We start from the raw sequence: 21,528 nt of genomic DNA, 5'->3' as shown, positions 1-21,528 counted from the left end.
CGAACCAAGGATCGCAATCAAGATAAAACATCTGAAAGCAATGGAGGAGAACATGTAAGCAATAAAACAAAGATAGATATCAAACATTGGAATATAGAGAATTATAAAATGTTCTTGTCCAGCAGTATTTTGCAATTTCTATCTATGACGTCACTGATGATTTTATTCTGGATGTAACAATCATGTTCAGAAAATGTATCTGTAGTTAAAGTGAATGTTTTCTGTAATCAAGAATAGAATATTACCATCTTGGGGATAATAAAATTTCTTTCACTTTTTTCATGAAAATTGGAGGACTTCAATAGACAAATAGAGTTGCTATACACTGTATATTGCTTGTGTGCTAATTGTTGAAACAACGCATACATGTACAAGAATACATGTGTAACAGAATAAAATTTAAAAAAAGAAACTTGATTCATTATTTACTCCAGTTTGATTATTCTGCAAACAATTCCGGGCTCTTTCAGGTTTTTGACATGTTATGCGCCAGGAAAACGTCAAAACCGTCGACATAACAAAAACCGGAAATTTGCCGCTTCCACCCGGAGGCGGCATTCTCGGTTTAATTTTTCGTAGCCTTGCCCCCTATACGAAGCAAAATAGGGACAGGGAACCAGGCTAGATTTTTCGGTGGCTGGAACGTTATTGTTGACAAACCAATCGTGTAGAATCGTTCGTGTATCGTGCGCGACCGTTCGCTTAACGTACGAGATCGTGCGTGTATCAGACTCAATCGTGTGCGTTTATAATCGTGCGAGATCGTGTGTTTAGAATCGTGTAAATTTCGTTTTGTAAGTTTTTATCGGAATGTTATTAATTAATGTTTGTAAAATAAGCATTTCCCTTGTTTGTTTTCCTAAATTTATTTATTAAAGTCCAAATAAAATGAATGAAGCGCAATTTACATAATAGAATGCAGAACGAACTAATTATCGCACGTAAACAAGCAATATAGTAAGTCATACAATATTAAGTTCTCGTCAAATAGCGCGATCAATATTGTGATAAACCGTACTTGGATCTTTAACACTTTTTTTTTTGGAAAAATCTGATTTCCATTATTATTTACTTCTAATTGTGGTCAAGATAATCTTGAAATCAATACATCAAAAATATTTTTTTTTCAAATAAATAATAATTTCTCAATGCTAACATAACTATTTAGTCGACGAATTTACATTCACACGCCATGATATTCGTGGGTTTGATTATCTCTTGAGTTTATTTTTAATTAATTAATTTTAAATTTCTGCAAATAAAAAGTTGAATAATTGGCAAGTTTATTTTTAGGGATTCGCAGACATGTAATCATAATTTAAGTCATTCCATGCTACAATTTTTGTTCAATTGTATCCCCCTTTCTGCATATCATTAAATCCAATTCAATCAAATTATGCGACCCTCATACATGTACATCTTCTGATAAAACGAACAAAATCCGTTTTCTTAGGTCGGAGAATTACCTTAGAAATAATTATCATTTATAATCTAAAATATTAAGTCTTACATATATTTAGCTACAGAAATATCAATTTTGTTTTTTTTTTCAAGTCTATGAAATAATATTGATAAAGGTTTGCAATCTTAAAGTAGTATTAAGCCGTATTTCGTTTTGAAAATATTGATTCCTAAATATTTTTAACTATTTTGAGTGAAGAATCGTGCGTTTGTGTTAGCAATCGTGTAAGATCGTGTTACGTGTAGAATCGTGAACGTGAAAGATCGTTCGTGTAACAGGTTTAATCGTGCGTTAATCGTGCGGAATCGTTCGTGTAACGTGATCGTTCGTGTAAGTTGTCAACAATAACGTTCCAGCCACTGTAAGGGTGGTCTTTTCCTACAGTTTGTCATTGTTTAAGGGGGTTATCTCAATATTTACTATATTCGGAACGATTTTTTATCTATCATATGAGGGAGCTTTTGATATTTGAATATAATTATATAGAACATTATATTTATATATGAGATTTTCTTTTAGGCATACATAAACTAACGTTGTATGACAAAATTTAAGTTCAACAATTTATTGAAAAAATTAATACTAGAGTAGGCGAAAGTGACTATCAAATGTGCTCTGGCTCTTTCCAGTACTCCTAGCACGCAAAATATCAAAATCGTGAAAAAGCCTGGAAACCGTAAGATTTTTCGGACTAATATTTGATTGGAAAGACTCTTTAGTCGAATTTAAATTGCACTGTGAGGATTATGGTAATCATGTTAAAAAATCTTTTTAAACAAAACACACTGTGAGCAGAGAAAACAAGGCTATCTGGAAACACAGGTAGGTTTGAGTGCCCTGAAGGATAAAACATCCCCAGTTTACCGGTTATACTCGTGGATTGTAAATTTTGTTCATAAACAGGTAAGTAGCAGTTGCATTCCCATGATTTATTTCGTGGGACCATCCGGTTCCAAAGTTCAATTCCTATTGATCACCCTCTTTTATTTATTTTTTTTTTTAATCTGCAGAGCTCGCATTCGTTATCTTTTATCAGACTAAAAGTGCAAACTCTTTCTTTCTGTCTTTATTCTTTAAGCCAAAGGCTCATCAGAGTTTTAAATGTACAACATATAAACATGATAAAGAGTACAGAATAAATATTATATATATACAAAAATACACAAATACATAACAATCTTTTTCATTCTTATTTACTGCATTTTTTTGTAAATCCCCAAAATTTGTTGAAAGAGCTTATTCGGAATAATCTGTCTTGCTGCGAATTTTACATACAATCGAGGGTTCAAAGTGATACTTATTTGATATTATCGCGCCGACTTAAATATTCACTGAAATCAATTTAACATGAACGTATTTTCAGATGGCTTAAACAAAGGAAATACATAGACACATATTACTATATATTACATCATCTAAATGCACCCCCTACTTTTTATCCCAACATTTCTTTTACTATTGAAAATGTAAATTGAAATTTTAGTCACACACTTCTATCATAACACAAATTACCGTGAAAAATGGGTTGTAATACATTTTATGGATTTGCACTATTTGGCTTGGAAAGATAGCAGATACAAGCTCTGAAGATAAAAATAAATCTACTTACTTTTGTATGAGAAGATGGATTTGGTTAGATGGGATTAAAGATGCTGATAACCGATGAGAGTTTAACTTGAAACCTGGATGGTTCTCAAAGATAAATCATTGATAACGAACGCAAGCTCTAAGGATTAAAGTAATTAAAGAAATACTAAAATATGCATGGCATGTACGGGAGTATAAAAGTAGCTCAATGAGACAGTGGCAAGCTGGATTTTGTCTCTTTCTGGTTGCATTTATACAGGTAAGATTATTTTTTAGACTTGCGTGCGTTTTGGTCAAAATTATTTAATGTTTACATGGCTTATTTTATTTACAAGTTAAACCTTTTATATTATAAGTTGTTATAGATATATGGTTCAGTATCTTTTGAAAAATTATTAATTGTAATTATCAATATTAGAAATAGATTATGTACTTAAATAAAGAGTTCAAGCTGGATTTTGTCTCTTTCTGGTTGAATTTATGCAGGTTGGGTAACATTGCCACTCCCCATTATCTGTAATACCCTACACATGCAGAAAGAGAAAAAAATATATCCATGGGAGATGTGATGCAAACTTGGACATTACGAACCTAATGAACTTGGTCAGGACCTAGCTGGGAATCGTGGGAATGCTTTCCTTGGCCGTTAACACCTCTCACGTACTAAAAGCACAGATTGATCCCGGAGTTTACAACCAGATCCAGTAACCAGACAAAATGATATAAAAGTCAAAAACAACCAAACAAAACAAACAAAATACCAAAAAGACCCTTTTTTACAAAACTTGCACAACAATGAAACAGTTGCATATTTTAAAATTTAAAAACAAACACTATCTATTAAAACTTGTTTGTTTCACCTCACAAAAATATTTATTCCGGAATTTTCAACTTTTTTTATATTCAGAAATGCCTTCAACTTTATTCAATATTGAAAATTTCCGACAAAAAATTTCGACCTACCTATACCAACGCAATTATTTTAACCCGAATAGTGAGATGGCATACAAATTTCATTTTAAAAACAGCCTTACAGGAATTTTTTAACCACGACTGGACATCTTTAATAATATACACTTAATTGTGAAAAGGAAAGATCACAAAGACACTGGATGGAAATTAACTTCTAAAAGAATGAACTACATCAAACCACACCCAGAAATCTTCCTTCTAGCATATAAATAATCTCCTTGTTTTGTGGTGATGAATTTTTCAATTTTCTCGAGGGGTTGTTTTTTACGTCGATTTTACCTGATTGACTTTAGACGCGTCTAATGACGTTACGTCATAAGAGAGATAAGGGAGGTTTTTGCTTGGCGCGTCACATTGAAATTTAATTACTATTACTCCTGACCTTGTGTAGGTTTTAAACTTTTTTATGCACTTTTAAAATTATTTACAATCTTTTGCATAATCTTTAAATCTTATTTGTTGTAGCTAATTTATCCAAATATCTGACCCCTGGTCACTTCACTACTATCGGTTCCTTCTTCACCCTAACCAAATACATCTTTTCATAAACAAGTAAGCAACAGCTGCATTCCCATGATTTATTTCGTGGGACCGTCCGGTTTAAAAGTTTAATTCCTATAGATCAGCCTCTTTAATTACTTTTATCTGCAGAGCTCGCGTTTGCTAGCCTTTGTCAAACTAAACTGTGCAAACTCATAACAATCCTTTTCATTCTTATATCTACTGCATTTGTTTGTTATGATTGATATAAATTTCTCTCAACAACTTAACAAAATGATTAAAAATTAGGGGAGAAAAAAAAATCAAGTGTCAACAATTTATCAAAACGTCATTTTCTACTACGTAAAATCCTATAAATGCATACTGCCATACTGTCTATATAAAATTGAGATATTGATGGCGAATTTTTTTTTTTATTTTTAAGCATTCGTTGATATTCGGCTTTGACAACAAAAGATTTTGATTGCAGTTCTAATAATAATTTATTTTTTTCTGATGGTTCTAAAAGTCACAATTGATCACTGATGTGACCTTTGGATTCAATCTTTTGTTATTGTGGAAGTATGTATCAATTTAGCAAGCGGAAAATTAAGATTATACCTTTTTGATAGAAAGACATCAAGGAAAAAAAAATAAAGAAAAAAAGGAATATAGTTATTCTATTATTTAATAATATTAGAAAACCCACATTTTACAATGTCCTACAAACCGGGAAATTTTATCAACCAAAAAGGACTTTCCATAACAACATAGAAAGGTTAATCAATTGCGGATGTTATCACCAATCCGGACAGCTATCCAAATAATTTATGTAAAAGTTTTCCAAATAAAAACTCTTGAACATCAATTTTATTATTACAATTATTTACACTTGACCATCTTTATCAGTCGCATGCTATAGAACCGCACTGAAAACACGGGGCATCAAATGACATGTGTTGCATAATATGTTTGGTCCGCCTCGTTTCACTGTAGGAAAGCAGCTGACCGAAGTATATACTACGGTCATCAAAACATGTCGGCCGAAGTCACCGTTTAGAATTTCTCAGTCAAGGTTTTATACATTTGCCTGGTTATCTGTGTTAATTCTTTCTAAATTTAAATGTACGCTAATGAGGGCTTGCTATTGGTTATGATAACTTACTAGAATTTAAAGAAATAAAGCTGTAGTACGACCTCAAAGTTTTTGACAATGATGACCGTAACAAAATATTAAGATGACCGTAATATAGATTTTTCCCAATGAAGTAGTATGGCTGATTTATATAAATTTGATTTAATGTTTTCTTTTCTGTTGTAGAGGCAGACATATCATGTTTTTTGTGTTAAAAAAGATAAAGATTTTAATGTAATTTTGAACCATAGCTATGGCACGTCAAATTCACAAAAATGCGAAAAAAATAGTTTCACAGTAAATAAACTAGGTTTATCACTTGTAAACTATAGTTTACAGACGGTAAAGTGTATAGTTAACAGCGTAATCTATATTTTACATATGTAAACCATAATTAACCCGATTATCTATGATTCACAACCGTAAAATCTTCTTAACACCGAAAACAATCATTTGCAATTTTGATACATATATTATCTGATCAATACAGTTTCACGATTTGTAAGCTGTGGTTTTGAATTCAAAATTATAGTTAACGATCTGATAAATATAAGTTCACAATTAATGAAACTATGATTAACAACTCTTACCTATAGTTTACGATTGTAAATTATAGTTTACAACCGGGAATCTAAATCTATAATGTAAACGCTTTATCAAAGACAGATAAACTTAGACTACCATTCGTAAACTATAGTTAACAACCGTTAAATACAGTTTTAGAGATGAAGCCTATAGTTCAGGGTTTACTATAGTTTACAGTCGACAAACTTAGTTTATCGACTGTGAAATCTTCATTTAGCTAATTTTTTTGATTTTGACGCGCCACACACTTAACACTTTAAAACTTACAAAATTGTTATGCAAAATAAACGCTTTCCTATAGTGTCGTTTAAAGGTCCTGCCGGAGCTAATACGATAACATATTTGGTCCGCCTTTTATAAGAAAAGGTCCGGCCTGTGTAAGAAATGCCCCCCCCCCCCCCCCCCCCCCCCCTGTGTTTTAAGGTCCGGGTTGTGCAAAATGTTTTAATCTTGTTTTCACTCATAAAATGATTCTTGTTTTGAGACACAGCGAAAAAATTACGATGAAAATAAAGGAGAAAAAAAACCTCTTAACATTTTTTGCTTGAAACGGATAGTAAGGTTGAAAACAAAATGTCTGATTAGTGAGAACTTCGCCTGGACAAGTATTAAAGTGTTAAGAACTTCTTTTATTTTCTTTTCCCTTTTTATAACGGAGCATTTTTGCTACGTGGGTTCTTACCTCCGTTCAATGTCAAAAGTGTTAAAAATAGTTTTGAAAGAAATACAGAAGTTAGGAATAAAATCAATATTTTGTTAAATTTTTTTTAACCATAATCTAAATTTACTCATCGAAAAAAAAAACCGCTACATATTTGTTTGTAAATATAACTTGACAAAATCATCGTTATTGCGAGTTTTTCACAAGATACAGAATGCACATATGCTAAAAATATAGAACCACGAGACTATTTATACCAACGGAATATAACCATTTCTTGTTAACCGTGATCGAAGCTCTAATTGTTACAATGTATTTATTTTAATCATGAATAGTTTTTAAGATTTTGAAAGGAACAGACAAGGATGAGTATTTTACTGTTGAATTTGTATTTCCTTGTTTTTTTAACAACAAACTCAATCCTAACAATGTAAAGTACATACCGTATTTTTTTTAAACAAAAGTCGACCGGTGAGATTTCTGCTTGTTTTGATATTAGATATATCTGAAATTATGGAATTTTACAATGATCATTTATTATTACTATTGTTTTTTTTTATTCACGATGTCGAAATCTACTAATTTTCTGATGAACAGCGGGTCGGCAATTTGTACAGGTAATACTTATGGACTTCCTGTGTATATTGTTTGCGTATAGGGATTAGCGCTTCCCACGGTCTGTACGACCATCAATGCCTCGGGGTGCCACGCATGTAAGATTTAGTCCCCCATTACCTGAGAAAACTGTACGTTAAAAATCTCAGCCTTTAACTGTTTCCTTTACTTTTAGACTAGTCCTTATACATGTTATATTGTTTACAGAGTGTATGTAATGATAAGGATCGAAAAAAAACGTGATTTGAAATAAATAATATCATATAATGCATATACGAGGGTTGTCCCAAAATTCCGTAGACAAGCATTGTTTTGTAGAAACCCTACGTCATACATTAATGAAACTTCGTATATAGATGAAAACAGTAATACGCATCTAATAAATTTATGGGCAAATATGGAGTCACTATATAAATTATTCCAATTTAAAAGACACTTTTCATCGTCCGGTAAAGGAAGGGGGCGCAATACCCAAAAGTTTCAATTAAAATTTGGTATCTTATATTTAAAATCCCACAGAGAAGTAATTACTACCACGTATGTTTCAATGGAGATAGAAATTCTTAAAACTGTTTTATTAACTATATTTCCTCAAATTTTGGTGTTTGTGATTTGATAAATATGAATTTTATAACGTTTTGGGGTTGAAATCGGACTTTTTGCAAAATGACGGCTGCGTTAGCACGGGCGCCGCACTGGACTATGATCAAGTGTTTTGATCCTGAATTCACTGTTAAAGAAATTTAGTATTCATAAATGATTGGTAGACTAGGGAACATTTTCTCTATTAAGAATGACTAAAATTCTTTCTCTATGTATAAGTGAATATCTGTAGCTAAAATAAAAGACAGGGCTTAGAAATGGGTTAAAGTTCCATTGTGCAACCCCATTAGAGAAGACAGACGAAAAGCCCGTAGAAATATAGCATTTTCAAATTATCATTATTTCATCATCTGTACATAAATATACTTTGTTTACATATTTTAAAGTTTACCGTTTCACAGTAATTAAGATATTTCACATTTATAACTATAACCGTTTCGTTTAATTTGGGATTTTGATTCTGGTAATTGAAATATTTTCGCAAAAAATATGAACCGTTGACATTTGTATTTTTTAACGTTGCAGATTGCTCCGGGTGTTGGGAAACGATATAACTTTGAATGTTATTACTCAAAAAGTTTCCAAGTAAACATGATAAAACTTCGTAATTTATCTACCAAGAATACGCTTTAACCACCCGGAAAATTTTATGAAGAAACATTAATTTCTTTAAAAGATATAAGCTCAGTCTTCGGAATTTTGGGACAACCCTCGTATACAATACCTTGTTAAAATTCTATTTCCATCTTTCTTATATGTGAAACTTGAATGCCGTAAAGGTTTCCTAAAAAAAGAAAATATGAAAAAAAAATATATATATAAGGTCGGAAATGAAAATGAAATTGACGGATTCCGAAAAAATAACAAGAATTGTCGGAATATGCAATGCAAAATTCAGGAAATGAAATGCAGAGATCTAGTAGATATAATATAATTAGCCTTTGAATAGGTAAAAAACAGTGTGAACTTATACAAACACAGGGGATATGGTTCTTAAGTTTTCTCAAACGAAACAATTACAGGCTAATCCCTAATATAACTGCCCAATCCGCAGGCATGTTGTTTTTAAAATAAGGGGTGTAGTGTAGTACATCGTGACAGATAAGCCCCTTTCACAGTGACCCTCCAATTATTTACAATAATATTAAACGTAAAAAAAAATGACATTTTTCTATTATTATTTCTATAAAAAAATACATTTTAAAAGATGTGAACTTAAATTTTTGTGGGTGGAAGTCAAACGTTTATCACGTCACGCGCAAGCGCGATGGTGTCTATTTAAGGAAAAGTACCCAATAATTGTCACTTTTTCCCCAGGAGATTAAGGTAAGATACTTAGATACCTTTACAATTCCGGAGATAAATTTTACGTCATTGGTTAAGGTTTATAATATTTCATAGATTGTTTAAGTTATATAAAATTCAAATATAACATGCGTATTTTTACACTGAAATTACATCTTTTTTCCCTGAACACCGCATTTTAGTATGTGCGAAAGGCATGCATTTAACATGTCAAATACACGAATAAATCTGACAAAATAAAAAGGAAGAGAAAAACGGCTGCGCACGGATGATCCATTTTCATACTTGCTTTCGTAAAACTATAAATGTTTGAAATGGTTCAAATGCTCAGGAATGTAACTTTCCAGATCTGCGTCGCCCAGTTTCGAACACATAATTATGTCTTAACATTTTATATAACTAAACTCTTAATCTAAACAATTATTGTGTTTTTAGTTGTCAATGGAATGCTTTCGCTTCATGGGGTATAAATCGTTGGCTGAGCTCGAAATGCGAATAGAATAATGTAAACGCTATATGGAAATATTTAACGCTGGTTAAATTTGATGAAAAAGACAGTTGTAATAATTCATTTATCGTTTGATAAAAAGCATACTGGTTCAGCTCCTTTTAAAGTTTGCTATAGATTTGCTGAAATTTAGCTCTGAGAAACACATGGATTCATTATACAGCAAAAAAGAAACAATTCTTTTAATAAAACAACAGAACAATTTATCCATATTTAGTTTTATTTACATATTTGTCTAATATTGAAATATTTATTATTTATTCACTTAGAGAGTCGATCTCAGGAAATATTTTGCCAAGACTTCAAAACTTCTTTTAATTAAATGCTATATTTTTGACAAATGAAAGGAACTGGGGGTTTTGGCCATTTTAGACTGTATTGATCTACTTCGGAAGAAGAGCTCCATGTGAAGATCATTTTCTATCCAGAGTTTTTGTTCCCGCTACCCTCCCACAAACATGTGTATGTGAAAATGTGGGAATGTAGCGGGAACGACAACTCTGGATAGAGAATGTACATGTAGGACGATTTACAAAATTATCGAATTTTCAACAATTTTCTGGAATTTTTTCTTTGCCAAATAATAGATGACAACTTATTAAGTTATTACATGTTTATATCTAAAACATAAAGTTATATACATGTATCTGCTGTTTTATTTGTTGACCCCTAGCCTCCTTAACAAACTGTGAAATGTTAAAGATTATTTTCGCTTGCTTTATTAATAATCAGGTCCTTTGATCCGCTCATCTACACTTTAGATCGCTACATACGGTAAGACCTAACATTTTATGCTGAGTTTTTTCCTACTTCAGATAAGAACTTTATTGGTGACCGTCGGTTTATTAGTGGCAGCTTTCGCTACACCGACTTCAAGAAAGATGTAGATAGCGACTGGGACCAATACAAACAAGTCCACAAAAAGGACTACTCCCCGGAAGAAGAATCTCTCAGGTCAGCTGATTTCAAATTTGTAGATAAGAATTCCTAAAATTACTTAAACCAGAAACTCTGTTTAATGTTTAATTATGTTCCACAACACGGTCTCTAGATATTTTCATCTGAAGACAGAATTTCAAAAAAAAAGTCATCTCACAAAAAGCAAAAATGGCTTCTCAAACAAAGGATAACTCCCCGCAAGAATAAGGACTACTCTCTGATGAATATTCATACCCTAGGTTTTTAAATTTTAACCGATGAAAATAATTATCAAAATTAACGAGGCAAGGGGGTTGCAGCCATTTTTAGACTATTTCAATCTTCTTTAAAAGAAGAACTCCATATAAAGATATATAAATTGATAAGATTTTTAAACTAAAATATATGAATTTTTTATTTGCCAAATGATAGTTGACAGCTAAATATACCATATCTTAAAACATAAGTTAAATCGGGTGGTTGATTTGGGATTAAATTGTTGACCCGCCAGCCTCCTTAAGTAAGGTAGGGGCTCCCCAAGGGACATAATGATAACATTTTTGTAAACGAAACATGATCTTTTTAGTTCACCTGAGCTGAAAGCTCAAGTGAACTTTTCGAATCACATTTTGTCAGGCGTCCGTCTGTCTGTATGTCTTAAAACTTTTTCACATTTTCGTCCTCTTCTCAAGAACCACTGAGCCAATTTCAACCAAAATTGCTAGAAAGTATCCATAGGTAAAAGAAAATTTTTTGTTCAAATAAAGGGCCACACCCTCTTCCAAGGGGAGAAAGTTAGGAATTAGTGAAAAAAGGTCATTTTTAAAAAACATCTTCTCAAGAACCACTGGGAAAAGAAAGATGAAACTCATGTGGAATCATTCTCAGGTAGTGTAGATTTAAATTTGATCAAATCATGACCCGTGGGGATTGGGCTGGGCCACAATGGGCGACCAAATATTTAATAGAAATATATAGGAAAATTATTTTAAAAATCTTATTCTCAAGAATAACAAAGCCATGATTGGTCATATTTATATGAAGCATCCGCAGGTAGTTTTGATACAAGTTTGTTCAAATCATGACCCCCGGGGGTAGGGCGTGGCAACAATGGCCGACCAAAGTTTTACATAGAAATATATAGGAAATTTTTTTAAAAATCTTCTAAAGAATATCAAAGCTATGATTGGTCATAATTTAATGGAAGCATCCTCAGGAAGTAAAGATTCAGGTTTGTGTAAATAAGGACCCCTGGGGGTAAAACGGGGTCAAATGGCTGACCAAAGTTTTACTAAGTAATATATAGAAAATTCATTAAAGATCGTCTTCTCAAGTATAGGAAATCCTTAACTTTTCAATAATAAACCAATTTCTACTTTTTCCTAGCCACAGTGCTTAGGTGAGCGATGTGGCTCATAGGCCTCTTGTTTGTAAAGAAAATCAACTTAATATATTGAATTATTTTTTAAAATGTAATCATATTTTAGAACTTTCGAACTTTTCCAAGGATTTTTTCAATACATCCACTTTTAATAACTTATGTTGTCATTTTTACAGGCGCCTGGTCTGGGAGGACAATGTTCGTCACATCCTGAAACATAACGAGGAGGCCGACCGCGGGGAACACACCTACTGGTTAGGGGAGAACGAGTACGCTGACATGGTGAGTGAGCATCTACCTTCGCATAAGGTCTTTTCGTCCGTTTAACGAAGTGGTTAAAGGGTCTGATCTAGACTTGCGAAGTAAAGAGCTGATGCTTACTTCTCGCGTTCGAACCTCACTGTGGGACGTAGAGACCAGTTCTTCAGAATAAACCGAGGTCCCGTGTCATCGCAGTAGGTGCTGGAACGAAAAAGATACCTCACTGCTCGTCAGTCCTACGTGCCAAGCATAGGACAAAATGTGCAGCTCTTTCACTTAATTTATTCATATTAGTAAAAGAAGTCACTACCAATTTTTTAATTATGCATTTATTTAGATATTTTGTCTTATTGAATTAGACCATCTCCGAATTCAGTGCCATCATGAATGGATACATCATGAATGCAAGCAGTACAGAGGTAGAAATGTACATGTCGCCTAGCAACATCGACGACTTTCCCGACAAGGTCGACGACCTTCCCGACAAGGTCGACTGGAGAGACGAGGGCTACGTCACAGCGGTCAAAAACCAAAAAAACTGCGGATCCTGCTGGACTTTCTCCGCCACTGGGGCACTTGAAGGACAACATTTCAAGGTCGACAAGAAACTTGTCTCCCTCTCCGAACAGAATCTCCTCGACTGCTCACATAATGGAGGTAATACTATTTTTTTTTAACCCATAGATTTTTCAAATTAAAAGGGTTTGGGTTTTACCGGTATCCATTTCGATGTGTTTGTTACTCCTTGTTGAAATTTGGCCAGAGAGTCAGGAGTGTATCCCGCAAAATAAAAAAAAATGTGTGTGCATTTCTCTGAATCAGAATGGCGTCAGATTTTTAAAAAATCTTTCTGAAAATGATTTAATTGATATCTGTAACAATTGATTTATTTTTCTGAAAAAGTTTATGAGTTGTCTGTCTTGAAAATACCAACATTTGAATTAGACGCATTCTACAAATTTAGGAGACCATGGATGCAAGGGCGGACATATGGACAGTGCCTTCACATACGTTGCGAATAACAATGGAATTGATACTGAGGAGTCTTATCCATACAAAGCTAAGGTATTTACAAATTATTTACTTAAGGTGGATGTGACCTTATTTCCGATAAGGGCGAACATTTATTATTCCAAAATGAACTGTTTTCTTGACTTAAATATAGCTCAGGCCCCAGCCATTTTCAATATAATTTAAGATGACGCAACAAGAAAACTTTTTTCCTGAAGTTATTTGTATTCCCTAAGCATTTGCTAAAAACATGTAGCACCCATTTTCAACTTTCAAATGGTGAAAAATTGTGTGCAAAAACATGTACTATGCTGTAAATTCTAGCATTTCATACATTGTATATACGTGAAGGACCAGGATCCAAATCTGACTTCGAGTATAGAAAGATAGATCAACTTAGATTTGATTTGAGAGTATCTTTGAAAGTATAAAGAATTTCGTAATGAACTTTGGCAGTAAAGTAAACTGTTTATTTGTAATTAGATATGCATAGAGAATAAATGAATATTTTTTACCGATTCACAAATATTTCCTTGGCGAAACCGGGCTCCTATTCGTAAAGATGCACGCCTTTATCTTCTTTTAATACCTCCAATTTTTCGGTTGGATTTTAAATAGCTATATAAAGGTCTAGGACATAAACTTGACCTAGTGTGCGTGGGGTGTATTTTTTGTGTACATTATTGTGTACAAATCATGTTTTGTTCCTTAAAAAACCGAATCGCCCTGATCCCATATTATTTGTTCTTTTATGTTAGACCGGACACTGTAGATTCAAGAGAAAACATGTCGGCGCCACTGATACCGGATACGTTAAGATTATCCCCCACCAATCAGAGAGTGCCCTTCAGGAAGCTGTTGCTACCGTCGGCCCTATTTCCGTTGCTGTAGACGCGGGTCATAAATCATTCCAATTGTACAAGAAAGGTGTTTACAGCGAGCCCTCCTGCAGCTCCACCAAAGTTGATCATGGTATGCTAGTTGTTGGTTACGGCTCTGAGGGAAGCAAAGATTATTGGCTGGTTAAAAATAGGTATGACGTTTCTCATCCTATAATATCATTAACAGGTCCAGCACAATACTCTGATAAAGGTATATAGCTTGATTAAGCTATATAGCTAGATCACGGTATTACTTATACCTTGATCAAGATGTCTTATGTAATTGAAACATATAGAAAAAAAATCTTAAAAAATAAATACTCAAAGTCGACTTCGGAATTGCTGAGAGTATAAATTTACCCAAGCATGTAAAGGACTCAAACGCAAAGAAATCAGTATAAAAGCATGTCGTGTGAGCATGCATTCTTTTATGCTGTCTTTTTGATACCTGAGTACTTTACATGCATGAATGAATTTTCTAGCAACAGCTCAGAACTCGAATTTATGTTTTTTTTTTTTGGTATTTTCATTTCATGAAATACCTTTATGAAGGTATTTGTAATACCTTGATAAAGCTATATAGCTTATCAAGCTATTAAATATGATTTTGCAAACAAACTAGAACTTTATTAGCTTTTACACACTTCCTATCAAAGTGAAAATTTTAGCCAAAAATCCATAAAAAGTATTTTTTTTCTCGCTTAGTAAACGATCAAAACACTTCCTATCAAAGTGAAAATTTTAGCCAAAAATCCATAAAAAGTTTTTTTTTTCCTCGCTTAGTAAACGATCAAAACTTTTTGTTTTTGTATCATTTTGTACATTTATAAGACTACTTTATTATATGTAAAAATAAGAAAAAGTTGAATATAGGAAGCATATGAAAATAACTAATATATCCTAAAAACTTAAGAAAAACAGAGAAAAATTCGGATTAACCAATAATTATTCATGTAAATTTGGTAATATATTTAGCATGCTATAGATCCGATATAGTAAATAAATATGTTTTTATGCAAAAAGAACAATCATTAAACTTTTGAAATAGAAGTAGGTATCAGATGATTGGCAACTGTTATTTTTTTATTCTTAATGTCAAGGAAAAAGATAATGACCTTGACCTGACCTTGCCTCTAATATAAAACGGTCAAATTTAACTTCACTGATACTATCACTTACTGGTATTGTCTTCTTGATTCTGTGAAAATTTCAATAATTTTTAAATATTAGAAATATGAGAAGAATCCTACCTTAATTACAAACTTATGCTTGAACAATTTTTCTCTCTGTCAGTGACCTTGATTTGCCTTCATCAAGGTCATGACACAACTTCTATTTATAAATACAGCAAAACTCGGTTATAACGAAGTCACAGGGACCTAAGAAATTACTTCGCTATATCCGTAATTCGTTATAACCGTATAAGAAATTCATTAAATTTATATAGCTGGGGATTCAAGATGACTTCGCTATATCCGTAAATTCGCAATATCCGTGTTCGTACTAACCGAGTTTTGCTGTAATATATGTTTCAAGTACGGCCTCCAATGATTTTTATTTATTAATTCGTAGCGTGGAAAAGAAAATATTTTTTTCTGTCAGTGACCCTGATCTCTACGGAATAACCTTGGATGTGTGTCAAGACAAACCCTCAATCTCAAACAACTTTTAGTGGTTAGAAGTTCATAAGCCTGACAGGAATTTTACATCTTTTTTCTGTCAGTGACTCTGAATTTGATAAAATGGCATTATTTTTAGTCATCTGAAACCGGAGGACCATAAACAATCTGTATCAAGTCTGAACTTAAAAAAGAAAAGGCTAGATTGAATATATACTATTTTCTGAATCTAAAATCTCTGTATCAAGTATGAGCTTCCAGATATTCTCGACAATATATTATAAATGGCTCGTACAAAACATTAACTCTTTCTCTAGTGACCTTGAATTTGCCATAATATTCTTTTTATCCAATGCCATGACACACTTTAGAATCATTGGAAATCTTTGTATCGAGTAGTATGAGCTCCAAGATTCTCAATAAATTTAAAGCCTGGCCTTCTGGGAAAACCTTGAGAGGCAGAAGGACAGCTGGGCAGTGAAACAAAAAATGTTATTCCTCACCCATCCAACCCAAACCCCACCCCCAAAATACACAATCACTTTCTTTGCGGGGGTACAACTTCCTATGTTTAATTTTGAATACCTATTCCAGTCATGATTTCAAAAACAGTAATCTTTATTACATGTATTTTAAGAAGCTTTCATAAGTATGATTTCTCATTCTTGCCCAGAAGTTCGAGAGAATAATATTTTAAAAGACCCCCTCCTATTTTTGCTAATCGTATTTCTACATTATCTTCATTTTATACCCCCTCCCCCCCAAAGGTCGCTGATCATGTTCAAAAACACGTTGCCTATCCGAAACCACATCAGTTTATACACGCCGTTCAATTTATTTACATTTCTTTCCGTGAAGGAGGAAGCACAGGGATAAAAGATTAAAGAGCACCATGTATGGACTTCATTTTAGTACAACATATTGTGCTTTAAGTTGAAAAAAAAAATTATAAATTTATAAATAAATTTAATTAAAATAGGAAACAGAGATTACGTTTAAAAGAATATATTTGACAATTTATTTGATACAAGAACTATCTGATAAATAAGTTACCAAGACTTCTTAATGTGATATATAACTTCATTGAAAAGCCCAATTAAAGAGATCCAACATCATCTGGAAACTCTTTTTGCAATGCACAATTTTCTGACTTTGGTCCTCAAAACCAGGCTTTAGAAGATGCAATTTAAAACTTCATAGCAAAAGTTCAAAGACTTATTCAGATAAAAGTATATGTGAATTTCCAACCTAGATGACTTCAGATTCTTTTTTAAGGCCAAGGGGAGTTTCGACGCTTTCATTGCGAAATGCTCAAGGAAAACTTATCTAGAAAGAGTTATTCAATGTATGAATTATGATCTTTGACATCAGAATTATAAGGGGTCTTTTTAAAGGTTATAATGAATCGTCATATAAAATATTATTTTGCAAAATATTACGGGCTTTAATTAAAGTATCGTCCGGAAACAAAATGTTTTAGAAAGACAAAATCTATTATTTTTTTTAACATGACTTTCACCCAAAAATTGATTAAGCCAACGCTGTGATACAAAATTTTATTGCATAATTTCAAACGCTTACGAGATCTTGTCCTGAAATCAATATGTTACACACTCTTCATAATCATTTAAACACTGTGTTCAGGTGAACTAGAAACTTCACATTTGCATTTTCTAAGTCACCTTTGGTTCATTTTTTAAAGAAGAATCTTTTAGAAGCTTTTTTCTATTCATGTAATCCCGTATTTCACACAAGATAAAGTCTGACATGTGTTTGAAGTTAAATTTTTTTTCCTCTTTTTTTTTCCAATTTGAACAAGTACAGTTAACTCAGTCATATTGAATAAAAAATTCAAGAAAAGTTTGTTAAAAACATAACTACATGTAAGAAGTCCTCTGTTTATTTAAATTTATTTTTTAAAAGCCTCTTTATGCATGTTACTAATTAATTTCTATTAAAAATATCAATAAATCTTGTTCTTTTACAGATTTCTTTCTCGATTTAGAAAGGAAAAAGGAACAATCTGCAGAACAATGCAAACTTCATTTGCTGGGGCTATAATAAAGATTTTAAACTTGATGCATCCTCATCATATGATCTTTTAAATATCCTTTCAATCTTTTTCCACAAACGTCACATTTGTAAGGTTTCACTGATATATGTCTGTATGTGTTTCCTTAGATTACTAAATGGAAAGAATTTTCCACACACATCACAATGATGTTTTTGTTTACTTGTATACGTCACCATACTAGTATCACTCTTTAAGCTTTCAGAGCGATTGAATGCCCTTTTGCAAACATTACAATTAAAGCTGATCACATGTATAAATCCTCACGTCTCCTTCTAAGATATCTGGCCACCTGAAAGCCTTCCTATGCACATCACATTCTCCATCTATCACTTGTATGTGTTTTCATACGTATTAAAAAGTGACAGATCTGCTGAATACCTCCTCTTACAAATCGCATTATTTATATGATTTATCAACTTACATTTGTCTTTATCAAATTCCTAAAATTGTAGAACGCCTTCTAAAACTCATCACACATCAGATGTATGTATATTTCTGTGTCTCCGTAAGTTCTTTAATTTTTTTAATGTCTGCCCACACACATTGCATTTGTACAGTTTAGTATGAGTTCTCATGTGTGTCTTCAAGTTTTGTGAGTAACCGAAGTTCTTTCCACATACTTCACATTTATAAGGTTTATCACCTGTATGTGTTCTCAAGTGTGACTGTACGTGTTGTGTCTGGCTGAACGCTTTCCCACACACTTCACATTCATAAGGTTTATCGCCTGTATGTATCCTCATGTGTATCTTTACGGAGCTTGAATAGATGAATTCCTTCCCACACACATCACATTTATAAGGTTTATCACCTGTATGCGTCCTCATGTGATGCTTTATGTGTTGTGACTGGTTAAAAGCCTTCCCACATACATCACATTTATATGGTGTGTCACCTGTATGTATCCTTATGTGTTTCTGTAAGTCACTTGACCGTTTGAATGCCTTCCCACACACATCACATTTATAAGGTTTATCATCTGTATGTATTCTCATATGATCCTGTAAGTGATGTAAGCGTGTGAATGTCTTCGAACATGCATTACATTTATATGGGATTTCACCTGTGTGTATCTTCATATGTGTCTGTAAGTGACACAAGCTGTAGAATGCCTTCCCACATACATCACACTTATAAGGCTTTACACCTGTATGTGTTCTCTTGTGTGCGTTCAATGCTCCTTTTTGTATGAATTCTTTCCAACACAAATCACATTTATAAGGTTTTTCACCTGTATGTGTCCTTATGTGTCTACGTATGGAACCTGAGTGGAAAGTTTTCCTACAGAAGTTACATTCATGAAGCTTTTTACCTACCGGAGTACTGGCGTGCTCTTTTAATTTCTCCATTTGAATGTCAGTAGCACTATAACTGTTTAATTTTTTACCCTTGCATTGAAAAAGCTTTCCGTTCTACCTAAAATTTGAAGAAAAAAATTATGAACTTTTATTTGAAACAAGTTTTGTAAAATCATAAAAAATAACCATGATCCCAGTAAAGAGAAAGAAATATGAAAATTACAATGCAACTCAAAAAGTGTTGTTTTTTTTTTTCTAGAAATCTAAAGGATGTAAGAAAGGACACTATTCATGACATCATATTACATGATACAGCCAGAAAATCCCGTTGTATCTGATCATTCTGAGAGTCATCTATGTCTTAAGGTAAGTCACTCGTGAAATTTATTAAATCCAAGATTTTTTGAGGAGTATATTTAAGATAAGTAGTCGTATAGTGCGACTCAAAATCGCCGAGAAAATAGGGGGTCAGTGTACATCCTACTGATCTACGGTACAATCAAGTTGACCTTTTTGCACTTAAACTTTTACTCTTTGGTAAAGATTACATTAACCTTTATCATATTTTATTAAATGTAACCAAGGCAATGAATTCAATTTTATTTTACGTAAAATAGTTTAGATAATATTTATCATTGAACAAAACTTTCAAATTAATGCGCGTAAATTATTGTTTGACCTTTTTGAACCAAAAAAGTAACATATTTGGGGTATTAAAAAACTAAATAGGCAATAAAACATTTTTTTTAAATCAAACTTTTTGCAACTTTAGTACTGATCAGTCACAAGTATCGAGTACTTAAAAATAATGAAAGAAAAAGCTGGGGTCAGTGATGTTAATTTTGAAATATTGGTCAAACTATATATGATTTTCAGGCGAAAAATGATATAAATTTTATCTTGACTTATTTGACATATCTTCATTTTTTGGCAAAGTTTGTTGAAGGAAGGTAAAACTTGTTCTAAAAATATAAATTAAGACTTATATTAAATATTCCTAGCAATATCATAACAGAAAATATTCTCTGAGTAAAAGTATGAGAGGCTAAATTTCCAGAATATTCAATTTAAAAAATGTGCAGATTTGCAGAATTATCTGCTACATATCCTTCCACCACAAGAAATAGTCCCTCATAAAACTTGCTTCTTTGTAGATTTTTAGTAGTTTTTCTTTGAATGTTTAAAACATTAACATTGTTGAATTAAATTATGTTATAAAAATTGTTTTTAATGAATATTTTTTGAGTAAGAGGTTCTGCGTGAAGTTTTCTAAAAAGCTGACGAGTGACATACCTTAAGGTTTCATCAAAGATCAACATGCCCAAGAATTTATTTTTACAACAGCTCCAAAATTATGTGAGCTATAGTTTTACAGTTTATAATTTTTTTATGGATTAACAGATAGAAAGTATCACTTAAAAAAAATACTTGGAAACAAGAGGCCCATGGGCCACATCGCTCACCTGAGTAACTTGGGTGATGCAGTTCTTTACCAGATTCCCTCTTTTGCTAAACCTATCATGCCCCAAAACCCCCTTCCCTTTTACGATTTTAAAACTTTAGAATCTACACTACCTCAGGATGCTTCCACATAAGTTTCATGCAGTTTTCCTGGCCCAGTGGTGCTTGAGAAGAAGATTTGTTCTATATATTTCTATGTAAAACCTGGATTCCCTATTGTGGCCCTGCCCTAATCCCGTGGGTCATGATTTTAACAATTTAATATCTACACTACCCAAGGATGCTTCCACACAAGTTTCAGCTTTCCAGGTCCAGTGGTTCTTGAGAAGAAGATTTTTAAAGATTTGTTCTATATATTTTTATGTAAAACTTGGATTCCCTATTGTGGTCCCGCCCTACCCCGGGGGGTCATGATTTTAACAATTTAATATCTACACTACCCAAGGATGCTTCCACATAAGTTTCAGCTTTCCAGGCCCAGTGGTTCTTGAGAAGAAGATTGTTAAAGATTTGTTTTATATATTTCTAAGTAAAACTTGGATTCCCTATTGTGGCCCCGCCCTACCCCCGGGGGTCATGATTTTAATAATTTAATATCTACACTACCCAAGGATGCTTCCACACAAGTTTCAGCTTTCCAGGCCCAGTGGTTCTTGAGAAGAAGATTTTTTAATCACCCCACCCTATTTTTGCCTTTTTCTTATTTATCTC

At 32.8% G+C, this 21,528-nt stretch overlaps 1 protein-coding gene and 1 pseudogene across 1 annotated transcript; one reads left to right on the top strand and one right to left on the bottom strand.

The window, feature by feature from the left end:
* The first annotated feature begins 3,257 nt into the window (after positions 1-3,257).
* LOC134283083 (procathepsin L-like) lies at positions 3,258-16,193 on the top strand (annotated as a pseudogene).
* A 1,694-nt stretch (positions 16,194-17,887) lies between these two features.
* LOC134283081 (zinc finger protein ZFP2-like) lies at positions 17,888-19,469 on the bottom strand. The gene has a single exon (XM_062765519.1). It carries the CDS (start codon positions 19,405-19,407, stop codon positions 18,529-18,531), a length of 879 nt encoding a protein of 292 aa, XP_062621503.1. The 5' UTR covers positions 19,408-19,469; the 3' UTR covers positions 17,888-18,528.
* Between the last annotated feature and the right edge of the window lie 2,059 nt (positions 19,470-21,528).

Source organism: Saccostrea cucullata, unplaced genomic scaffold (genome assembly GCF_032062105.1).
Source record: "Saccostrea cucullata isolate Sc308-1 unplaced genomic scaffold, CSIRO_AGI_Scuc_v1 ctg2243, whole genome shotgun sequence".
Taxonomy (NCBI): Eukaryota; Metazoa; Mollusca; class Bivalvia; order Ostreida; family Ostreidae; genus Saccostrea; species Saccostrea cuccullata.
This window is presented reverse-complemented; position numbering and strand designations above follow the sequence as displayed.

Excerpts from the sequence above, each read along its gene's own strand:
- LOC134283081 (XM_062765519.1), bottom strand. The coding sequence starts at position 19,407 with ATGGAGAAATTAAAAGAGCACGCCAGTACTCCGGTAGGTAAAAAGCTT.